We start from the raw sequence: 12,361 nt of genomic DNA, 5'->3' as shown, positions 1-12,361 counted from the left end.
ACGGTTACAAACCTTTGGAAATACCAAACTTTTATTTTCATAATGAAATTACAACGGAGGGGGCCGGGGCCACCCCTGGCCCAACAATCCTTCGCCAATGGTATCGACATCAAGTTGACTATTTCAGTTTACTTCAAACTCTCCTACTCTCTCGCTACATTATCTATCTTACCGTTCTATATTATGTTGAAACACCAAACTTTTATTTTCATAATGAAACTGATCACATAACTCGTAAGACATCTTTCCTTTAGTGAGGGTAACGATACTTTTTTCTTGAACATGTTATGTATATCTTACTAGCTCATTTATCACCATACTTTCACTTTTGCATTAAATCAATAGTTGTGCTAGCTAGCCTCATTACTCATCAACCATTAAATCCTTATATCCCATTGTTGCATCTTTAAACCACCAGTCAAAATCCAACCGTCATCGTATTCGTAAATGCTAAAACATAGTTACCACCCGGTAGAAAATTCTACCCTCTACTTTTACTTTTTAATCTTAAACCTCTTCTTAACATTCGGTCAACCAAAACCTACCACCCTTCTCTCTCTCCTCTCACATTTGGTCAACTCAACAAGACACGTTAACGACATTAAATTACACATGTCCCACTCACGACTTCATTATAATATCTACAAGCCACCCCTCTATTCACTCATTCATTCACAAACACAATCAAATCAAAAGAGAGATTCAAAAACTAAACTAAAAGGAAAACTTGTTTCTTTTCAAAACAGAAGGGAAAAAGACATAATCAAATCATATGGAAGACGATCAAATCATCTTCCGTCAAGACTCTGATCTTGATCTCAGCTTCACCAGCTGCACCACCACCACCATTGCAGTGCTCGCTCCAGCCTCGCCCGCTCAAGCTTATGCCTAAGCTTCAACGAATCCACCCGTCTCTCCTCCGCCTCGGCCACCGCTCCCTCCACCACCATCCCAAACCTCCATTCCCGCCCACACCGCAAATCCGACACCAATTGGTCCGCTATCAACGCCGCCATTAACCTCTCCTCCGACGGCACTCTCCACCTCCGCCACCTCAAACTCGTCCGCCTCGTCGGCTCGGGTAACCTCGGCCGCGTCTTCCTTAGCCGTATCCGCGACTACGAACACGAACACGCCAACTTCGCTATCAAAGTAGTCGATAAAAATTCATTAACCGCTAAAAAACTCTCCCATGTCCAAACCGAAGGACGAATACTTTGGTCCTTAGACCACCCGTTCCTTCCTACGCTTTACGCGCATTTGGAAGTATCTCATTACACATGCTTCCTAATCGATTACTGTCCCAATGGCGACCTTCATTCGTTGCTTAGAAAGCAGCCTAACTACCGCTTGCCAGTCGACTCGGTCAGGTTTTACACCGCGGAGGTATTGGTAGCTTTAGAATACCTCCACTCGCTAGGAATAATCTACCGTGATCTCAAACCGGAAAACTTATTAATCAGAGAAGACGGTCACATTATGTTATCTGATTTCGACTTGTGCTTCACATCAGAAGTGGTCCCAAAACTCGACAACAGACTCAACAGAATCCGTTCCGCTCGTAACAGTCGTAACAGAAAACACCAAAACCGTTACAAAACGGTTACAGAGTTTGTTGCGGAGCCGACGTCAGCTTTTTCCAAATCATGCGTAGGTACACACGAGTACTTAGCACCAGAGCTGGTCAACGGGGTCGGACACGGTAACGGGGTTGACTGGTGGGCGTTTGGTGTGTTAATATACGAGTTGTTGTACGGAACGACGCCGTTTCGTGGAGGGAGTAAAGAGGCCACCCTGCGCAATATAGCGTCAAGCAGTGACGTGTCATTTGATAATTATAAAGATAGAGATAAAGAACCTGGGGTGGTGAAGGCTAAGGATTTGATATCGAAACTGTTGGTTAAGGATTATAGCGCAAGGCTAGGGTGCGCCAGGGGTGCGACGGATATAACACGGTACCCGTTTTTTGATGGGATAAAGTGGCCGTTGATACGGACGTATAGTCCGCCCGAGGTCCGTGGGTTGACGGTGAAGAGAAGTGGCAGATCACATGTTGGTCACGTGAGCATTGCTTCGAAGAGACGGTGGATATGGAAGGGTCTAAGTTGTTTGTTGGTGAAAAGTAAGGGGTCTAAACGAAAGTTGAATTCGAACCAGAACTATTATTGTTATAGCAATAATAGTTAAAAGTTTAGGGTTGGATATATAAATTTTGTTTCTTTTTGGACCCTTTTGTTGGTGTTATCAGTTAGAGATGGCCAAAAAAACCGGTTGGGGAACCGGTTTACCGGTTTAAACCGGAAACCGGTTTTTACGAAAACCGGTTTTTTAAAAACCGGTTTGACCGGTTTACAAACCGCCGGTTCGTCTTTCGGTTACAAGTTCTAGATCCAAAACCGGTTAACGAACCGGTTAATGGAAAAACCGGTTTTTTTATTAACCGGTTATGGAAAAACCGGTTAACCGGTTTATAAAAAAACCGGTTTTTGACCGTTGTGGAAAAACCGGTTTTTGAACGTTGTATAACGGCTATATGCCCGTTTTTTTTGTTTTTGGACCGTTTTTTTTTTTTTACCATTTTACCCCCACAAACATCTATATATAGTTTAGGTTGGGTATTGGTTAGATCACACTCGATTATACAACTCCAAACGCTCTAAACGTTTATTTCATACGCGATTATTTTGTTATCTCACGCTCAATTATACCACATTACCACTCCATACGCTCTTATTTCGTAGTAGTTTATTTCATACTCGAGTATACCACTCTTATTTCGTAGTCGATTATCATGGCCTCCCAAAGTGCTGCTTCATCCGTCAACATGGGTGCCTCGAACACGGGAGAAACGGTCGTTCGGGTCATCCCCACGAAACGAAACCATGATGTTTGGCAACATTTCGACCTATGCGAAATGTCTAACGGTAGCCAAAAAGCTCGATGCAAACATTGTTTGAAGTTTTATGGCAAAGATGCAAACTCCACTTTAAAAGCGCATGTACAAAGGCCCTTTTGCAAGGCCTTGAAGGACGAATCGGGAAGTAGTTCGCAGCCGGAGATGATGAATCAAGGAGCGGTGTTTACGTACGACGTTGAAGCGGTACGTCAACAGTTTTCAAACTTTGTGATTCAACAAACACTTCCTTTTAACCACTTCGACAACCCTCAATTCACGGAGATGATGCGAAACTATGTTCAACCACGCTACCAACACGTAAGTCGTTCGACCCTTAGAAGAGATTGTCTTAAAGCATGGAAAAACGCTAAATCCGAACTAATTTCATACTTTTCAAACTTACAAACTGGTGTAAACTTAACAACGGATGTGTGGTCGGTACCTCATGGTTCGCCCGACTCATACATTTGTGTGACGGCTCATTGGGTTGACCCCGAGTCGTGGCAAATGATGAAACGAACCGTTGCGTTTCAATTGTTTGATTACCCGCACACGGGTAGAAATATTTTTCAAATCTTTGATAAAGTCATTCGACAATACAAGATTGAACATAAAATCTTTTCAATTTCGTTTGATAACGCGTCCAACAATACGGCCGCGGTTGGCCATTTAAAATTAAAGTATAAACCTATTTGTGATGGAGCGTTTTTTCATAGCCGATGCATTGCACATATTATCAACTTGGCCGTGCAAGATGGGTTAAACGTGATCGAAACGCAAAGAAACAATTTTAAAAGAATGTTACGAGATGTTTTTAGCAACAATAAAACATTTTCAAGATACAAAAAATTTTGTGTAGAAGCTAATTGTCAATGGTTGGGGCCAAATTGGGATTGTCCAACAAGATGGAGCTCGACTTGTAATATGTTTGAGAAAGCCATCCAACAAAAAGAATCATTAATTGCGTTTCATCAAATTTTGTCAAGTAGGGGTAAATGTGCACCGTACGATCCTAGAAACTGGTTATTGATTGAGATCGTTACGGAGGTCCTTCAAATTTTTAAATCTTGCACACCTAGTTTATCCGGGGTTTACTATCCAACAAGCCCCATTGCTTTACCAAAAATTGCTGTCATGTGCACAAAGTTGAGTGAACTTCATTGTAGGGGTGTACCTTATTTTGATATGGGTGTAAAAATGAAAGAAAAATTTAGAAAATATTTTCAAGAACTACCCGCTGTTTTGACATGTGCTGCTGCGTTAAACCCTTGCATCAATGTTGGTGGTGTTGAAGCTTTAATAGAAAAAATTTGTGATGAGCTAGGGTTAAACGACGATCAAAACCTCTATTATAGCCAAACTTTAAAGAATGCTTTCAACACCACCTTGTCAAACATGTATGATGTCTACCTTACAAAATACGGGTCGTCTTCCCAAATTCATGACTCGTTAAGAGCTGTTGCCCAATCCCAATCCCAAACCGACCTTGAAATGGGGATGTACTACATGATTTGGGAAGACGCCGGTAAACGTCAAAAGGTAAACACCCCAAGCAGTGAACTTGGAAGGTATGGTGGTACCAACTTTGTGAAACACATGACTCCGGATGAATTTAGAAGTCTTGATTTGCTGGCTTGGTGGAGAGGTAAGGAGGATGAGTTTCCGATCCTCGCCGTCATGGCCAAAGATTTACTAACGGTCCAAGCTTCCACGGTAGCTTCGGAGTCTGCTTTTTCTGTTTCTGGCAGGGTTATATCGATTAGGAGGACTCGACTCACTGCACCAGCTATAGAGATGTCGATTTGCTACAAGGATTACTTGGACTCTTTAGATAGGGCACAACATCAACGCTCACTCGAGGGGGAAATGGAGTATAAAGCGGGCTTGTATGAATACGAGGTCAATGAAGGACACGCTCAACCAATGACCGATGAAGAAGCCGCGTACGACGATTACCTAAGAAATAGCTCGGGATCGGGTAGCGAAGAAAATTAGTTAAAGAAACAGCAAACATGGAGGCAAATCATGAGTAAGAAACAGCAAGTTGTTCATGTAATCGTGTCTAAGCATTCTTTTTCCTAATATGTGCTCTTATTTATTTGTTGATTTGGATTTTTCTAATTTAGTTAAAGAAACAGCAAACATGGAGGCAAATCATGAACAAACTGCGATTGGGAACAACAGGAGCATCTGCTAGTTCACGATTTAATGTTTGTATTTTTGAGTTAAATCATGAACAACAGTTATTGGCAGAGATTTCTTCAGTGTTAATGATTTAATGTTTGTATTTTTGAGTTACGAATATGCGATAACGATTTAATGTTTGTATTTTTAATGTAAAAACTATAAATGAAAGTTATGTGTTTTTAATCTTTGGTTTGTTGAAAACACATTCACCAACACACACTCATACTCATCTTCCAAGCAAAGAACCCTAACAACGAAAGCAAAGAATGGCTTCGGTCAGTCCGTTTTGCCTTGTAGTTACCGGTTTGTTTATACTGTGAAAAAATAATGGTCTTCATTAAGTACAAAATATAAAAAACAAATATTCGTATTTGAAACCGCGAAATTTAAAAAAATAAAATAAAATAAAAAAACCGGTTAATAAAAAAACCGGTTTATTAACCGGTTCTAACCGGTTTCTAAACCGGTCCTAACCGGTTAGACTGGTTAGGGTTTTGACAGCAAAAAACCGGTTATTAACCGGTCCGGTTATTAACCGAACCGGTTTTTTTCCGGGCAAAAAAAAACCGGTCCGGTTAATAACCGAACCGGTTTTTTAAAAAAAACCGGTTTGTGCACCTCTATTATTAGTTATTCCAAGGGTAATATTGTAAAAAGGAATTGTATTCCCTTGTATTTTCATTTTCCAATGTTGTTGATTAACATTGAAGGAAAATTGATTAATATTATACTTTTAAGTTTTAAATACCTTGTTTCTAGGTCAAATGTAATGGAGGGGTTTTTGGTATCTTCATATCATTACCACGTAAACAAAGACACATGTAATAACTAAATTTTTGAACACTCGAGATAGTTTAACTGAAATATTGTTATTATTTAATGTAAAAATTTGAGTGAAAGGAATGTGATTGGTTGGATTTGTAGTGGCCTACACACTCTCTTGTCTCATTAACCGGATGGCAACGAAGACGGATCATTCCATTTTGGCGCTTATATGCGTGTAGGTAGTAATGGTTTGTTAGCGTTAAACATTCTAGGTGGACGGGCTTTGGCGTCCACTACAACCGGTCTTATGGTATTACTATAATTAAAATATGACAACTTGTTAAAACATATGAAAAGGAGAAATGAAATAATCTTTGAAAATAAGAAATACTCGGTTTCTAATGTGATTAAGATGTTAAATGTCTTTTGTTGTTTTGTATATACAATAGTTTTTTTAATTAGTTTGGCTTGTTAAATAAAAATTATTTTTTTAAGGAAAAAAGAACTTTTCTTTTGTGAACCAAATAGTTGAGATAGATAGATAGATAGATAGATAAGAATTTAAAATTAAAATGAATGATTATATGCTAAAATAATATTATAATGATCAAGGATGTCTGATCTGAATTTTGAGCATAAAATTTTAAATGCGTAATTACTTCTATGTTCCCCTCATGGGCAATTTGGTAATAATCAGAACAACAATTTGGTCCCTGAAGTTATTGGTTAGTTAAAAAGACCCCTTAAAGAGTATGAAAACGACACTTTGTATCCTCAATGATAAATTCTTTCATGTCTTATTCACAAAGGCATTAAGCCTAACAATATGGTACATTGTACAAAGAGCAAATGTCCCATTATACATGAAGAAATAGATATAACTATGAGGTTGTGTGGAACACTTTTATGTTAGATACATGATTCAACTATTATAATTATTTAAGCGATTTCGTTTACAAAAGTGTAGATATATCAAATATGAAAGTCTATAACAATATCTACGTGTCTGTCACATGTTCTCAAATTATAATCTTGTCTACTATAACAACTTAAAATATACGATTTTGTTTATAGATAATTTTAGATGTATCAAATATGAAAGTCCGCACCAATATCTACGTTTCAGGTGTGTATTTTTAGTTTATAATTTGTTGAGTTCTTATGAATACCAAAACAAAAGATGATTTGTGTACGGGTACCAGATCACTCATTTTTACTTCTACACAACTATGTTATATTTGTAATAACTATATATTAACTTCCATACCACAAAGGCACAAATATCATTTCCATTTGACCAAAAACCACACCCCATGTGCTTGAAACACCCAATAAAAAGATTTGACAAGAAACAATAACATGTTCTTTGTACCATAAAGAAGAATGGTGGAAAATGATGGTAGATAGCATCTGATCCTTAATATGAGGAAACAAGAAGTCTAAAGAAAAAAAAGTATATGCACAATTAGAAAAATAGTACAATGAGCCAAATTCTCAAATTCTTACCTAACAAAATGTTTAAAATGTCAAGGTTCAACTCACTATGCACCAACCATGACCTTAGCCAGTTAGCCACTTAACTCCTCATTCATCACAACAGCCAAATTCATCATACTCACCCATAAACCAGACTTCATAAAACTACACCTAACAAAGGCTTCATAATTCTTTATCAAATTAAATAATTGGGGTTTATGATTCCCAATAAAAGACAAGGAAATAATTGAACTTTATTTCAAAATGCTAGAAATAATAAACCAGTAAATAAGAATGGACCATAATCAATAATTAGCATACAACCTGTACAACCTCCATTTCCAACTTCTACTTGTGATCAAACTCAATAGTTTAAATAAAGTCCAAACACAATAAGTTGGGACTTGATCATTAGTGTTGGTATACATGTTATGACAAATAGAACAAAGGTTGAGGTCACCTAAAGAACCTATGAAAGTCACCATTTTATAACTAGAAAATATGTTGTTATTTCTGCTTTTTTGTACAATAAGAATGAGAAACCGTTATTTACTTGGATTATCCAAGGCACACATGGAAGATGAAGATCTAGAGTGCCAAGGACTCATCCCCATTTCTTCTGGATTCATATAATCTGCACATCAAATTAAGATGAATGTGAACTTTAGCTTTGAAATGTGTATTAAATTGCATAAAAAGTAACAAACTTTAGCAAAAATTTTATTTTTTAGCTAGAAAGTTTTGATGTAAGGTACCAAATTTAAAACTTTTTTGATTCAAGGTAATCACACGGGTAAAAACGATGATGAGGCAAGTGACGTGCCAGTAAATTTTGACCATAAAGACTTTGCTGACATCACGCTTGACGGTGTGCATGAAACCAAAATAACCGAAACCAACCCAAAACCGACGTTTTGGTTTTATGTATTTTTCAAAAACCAAATTTCTGGTTCAATTTCGGTTTTGCATGCACAGAAAACGGGAAAAATCAAACAGAATGCATAAAAATGGACTTTTGTTATTGAATATATGGATTACAGTATTTATTTTCTAGGTTAAGTGATCTATAAAAAATAATGCATGGTGTAGCCCAGAAATTTTATACCCAAATGTTTAGTAATCAATTAATCATTCATTAACACAAAATTATAGGCCCAAAGTTCCAGGCCCAAATTCATTATTTTGGGAAAAACTTTTAATTTGGCCCAAAAATTTCAAACTCAACTGGAAAAGCTGAAACCGAACCCATGTGAAAACCGAAAAATACCGAAACCGAACGGTTTTCTCGGTTTTTGGTTCGGTTTGAGCCCAAAAACAAACCCCTTATCTTATGCAGTTGTTCCAACTTTAACAGTACCTTTGCATGAATTAGCATCATCTAAAGGAGTTTCTGATGATGGTGAAATTGGTGAATAAATTTTGACTTCTCTATAGTCGATCATCATTGCAATCACTTCTCTCATTGTAGGCCTATTAAGAGGAGATGGACTTGTGCAGAACAATGCAATCCTTAAAAACAAAGACATCTCCTCTCTTGTCTTTTTACAACTCAAATCCAACCGTTTGTCAAATATTTCAAATACCGAAACCATCCCATTAACCGCTCTTTTCACACATGTCACAAGATCCCCTCCTTGATCAAGCGGCTGAACCGGTGGCTTCCCTGTAAGTAACTCCAACAGAACCACCCCAAAGCTATAAATATCACACTTTTCCGTCACTTTCATTGTATACGCGTATTCTGAAATCAACAAGTAAACAATTAAAACAATTTGAATATTGTTAGTAAAATTCTAAACTGTAACTTTTAACACTAGTATAAGTTCTACCTGGAGCAATGTAGCCGTATGAACCCGCGACTGCTGACATGGACTTTGAATAAGGGTTATCCATTAATTTAGCTAAACCAAAATCACCAACATGTGGTTGAAGCTTTTTGTCTAATAATATATTGTTTGACTTTATATCACGATGAACAATGCGGGGCCTACAATCGTTATGCAGATAACATAAACCTTCCGCTGCTCCAAGCGCAATGTTATATCTAGCATTCCAATCAAGAAAACACGCATTATTATTATTGTTACTGCCATGAAGTAACTCGCCTAAACTCCCGTTTTCCATGTACTCGTACAGTATAAGATTTGATTCTTGATGGTAACAAAATCCATAAAGTTTCACAATATTTTTATGTCGGATTTTCCCAAGAGTTGATATTTCAGCAAGAAAGCTACGGTCAACAACGGTGTTGACCCCATTGCCACCGGATTTCAACTTTTTAACCGCCACAACCTCACCATCACCCATCATCGCCTTGTAAACGACGCCACACGCTCCTTTCCCAATCACAGCATCTTCTGAGAAGTTATGAGTTGCTACAACAAGATCTTGATATTTGAACCCGGCTTTCGGGAAGTAATAACTGTCAAACACATCGGGTTTCACGTGTTCATCTTCAAGTGGCACACATACAGGCTTTCGGTTCTTTATAGCCCAACAAACACCCATTGCAAAGATCAAAGAAAAGAACCCAACAATACCCGAAATAATGCTCACTATTTTATCTTTAGAAAGCCCGTCACTGAACCAGCCCGAATGTTGATGGGCTCGCCTGATTGAAGGAAGTGAACAGTGGTTTGAACCCAAAACGCATAGACCTTCATTTCCTGCAAAGTTGCTAGAATCCATCCTTTTAAAAACGGGTGTGTCGGGAACTGCACCGAACAAGTGATTGTTTGAAAGATTACAGATCAAAAGGCTAACTAACTGCCCAATTGATGCGGGAATCTCTCCAACGAGTCGATTGTCATTCAAATACAAAGATTCCAACATTAACAAGTTTCCAAGATTCTGAGGAATTGTGCCTGAAAGAGAATTATGACTGATATTGAGTGAAATCTGAAGAGCTGAGAGTTGACCGAGCTCAAACGGGACATTTCCAGTGAAAAAATTACCACCCATTTGCAATTCGGTTAAACGAGCCAGTTTCCCGATCGAATTCGGTATTGACCCATTCATTCTGTTGTCAGACAGTTTAAGCAGTTCAAGATTTACCAAATTGCCAATTTCAACCGGAACGTGACCCGTGAACCAGTTTCTGCTAAGATCAAGTCGTTGAAGATTTAAACAGTTCATTAATTCACCGGGAATGTCACCAAACAACCGATTTGAAGATACATTAAAAGTAACAAGCTCAACCAAGTTCCCAATTTCACGAGGAATGTGACCAAAAAAGTAGTTATCAGACAAATGAAGCCTTTTCAAATTCTTTAACTGCCCGATTTCGGGTGGTAAAGGCCCAGTGAAGCGGTTTTGATGGAGCTCAAGAGCAGAAAGATTATAAAGATTTGAGAATTCAATAAAAAGGCTACCCGTTAACAAATTGTCTCCTAACATCAGTTGTATGAGAGATTTGCATGATTTTAAACCGTGTGGAATGTTGCCGGATAACTTATTCGACCCGAGGCTTAAAAACATAAGTTTTTGAGATTTACAAAGATGTGGCGGTATGATTCCAACAAGATTATTCATGGAAATATCAAGAACCGAAAGGTTATTACTAGCTCCTATCAATGGAGGGATACTTCCCTCAAGATGATTATCAAAAAGCTGAAAGCTTTCCAAAACTGGATTATTCTGAAACCCTAAAGGAATGTCTCCAGTCAAGTTATTAATAGAAAGATCAAGTTTTCTAAGCTCTTTCAAATGTGAAAGCTCATTTGGAATCTCACCAACCAAAAGGTTTTCAAAAAGATGAAGTAAACGGAGGTTCGGAATCTGGCCCAGTTCTTTCGGGATGAACCCGGTTAAACGGTTTTCAGAAAGATCGATTTCAACTAGGTTAACACAATTTCCTAATTCTTGTGGAATCGACCCGTTTAACTCGTTGGTATACAAATACAACCTTTTCAAACGTGTTAGTTTACCGATCTCACGTGGAATGCTTCCGGTAAACGAGTTTGCGTGCAGTGCAAGCAATTCCAAACGACTGAAGTTCCCAATCTCGGGAGGAATCTCACCGGATATGGAATTCTGCCAAAGGACCAAACTTGTAAGATTCTTAAGCTTTTGAAGGTTTATAGGAAACGGGCCCGATAACGAGTTCTGGGCTAAGCCGAGAACCTCCAAGGTTTCACATTCACTGATCTCACTAGGAATCGGGCCAGATAACGAATTCACTCCGGCCCGGATTATTTTAAGTAGTTTCAATCCACCAATGGATTTGGGGATCAACCCAGTGAGATTGTTACTGTAAATAACAAGCTCTTGTAACGAAATTAGTTTCATAATGTCATCAGGAATCACACCATTGATGTAGTTTTCACACAAAGAAAGGATTTTTAAGGAGGATATAGCGGAAATTTGAACGGGGAAATGATCATGGAATCGATTCGTGCAGAGGTCCAAAACTTGCAAGTGTTGACAGGAAGCTAAACCGTTAGGAATGGGGCCCGAAATGAAGTTTTTGGATACGTTTAACACGGTTAGAAATGAAAGCTTACAAATGGTTGATGAAAGAGAGCCAGATAAGTTCATGCCATGAAGGTTTATAGAAACTACCTTATGATCATTGTTGCAACCGATACCGACCCAGTTACAAGGACCCGAATCGTCTTGTTTCCAGCTATCCAAATTCCCATTTGGATCATGCACAGAGTGCTTGAATTCCAAAAGCACCGCACCCTCTTCGTTAATCGAATGAACAAGAGTAGAAATTAAAAACAAAAGTAGCATAAAAAAGCCCATATCAAGACTCTTGTTCTTCATATTTGTTGAATACTAGTGGTTAGCAATGAGAAAGAAGGAAAGAAAGAAGGAAATGAAGTAGTGGGTTTTTAACAAGAGGATGATGATAATAAAAGTAGAAAGATGTAGCTATCAGTGAAAACAAGAAGGTTATGAAGAAAAAGAATAGTGAAATGGGTTATTATTAGCTGAGTGAGGCATTTCATCAAACACTTGGAGGGCAACATAATAACCCATAACGTTAATCATCATAAAAAAAGTGTTATAAATGAAAGGATGGGCAGCAAAGCA

At 38.1% G+C, this 12,361-nt stretch overlaps 1 protein-coding gene and 1 pseudogene across 1 annotated transcript; one reads left to right on the top strand and one right to left on the bottom strand.

The window, feature by feature from the left end:
- The first annotated feature begins 772 nt into the window (after positions 1 to 772).
- Positions 773 to 2,238, top strand: LOC143585348 (serine/threonine-protein kinase WAG1 pseudogene; annotated as a pseudogene).
- Positions 2,239 to 7,100: 4,862 nt separating this feature from the next.
- Positions 7,101 to 12,155, bottom strand: LOC143587178 (uncharacterized). Its single transcript, XM_077068544.1, has 3 exons — positions 9,154 to 12,155; positions 8,682 to 9,065; positions 7,101 to 7,958 (listed from the first exon to the last, which is right to left on the bottom strand). Exons 1-3 carry the CDS (start codon positions 12,089 to 12,091, stop codon positions 7,870 to 7,872), a joined length of 3,411 nt encoding a protein of 1,136 aa, XP_076924659.1. The 5' UTR covers positions 12,092 to 12,155; the 3' UTR covers positions 7,101 to 7,869.
- Between the last annotated feature and the right edge of the window lie 206 nt (positions 12,156 to 12,361).

This window comes from Bidens hawaiensis, unplaced genomic scaffold (assembly GCF_021521415.1).
Source record: "Bidens hawaiensis isolate Kalapana, Puna unplaced genomic scaffold, B.hawaiensis_p1.1 tig00001575_1, whole genome shotgun sequence".
NCBI classification, from domain to species: domain Eukaryota; kingdom Viridiplantae; phylum Streptophyta; class Magnoliopsida; order Asterales; family Asteraceae; genus Bidens; species Bidens hawaiensis.
This window is presented reverse-complemented; position numbering and strand designations above follow the sequence as displayed.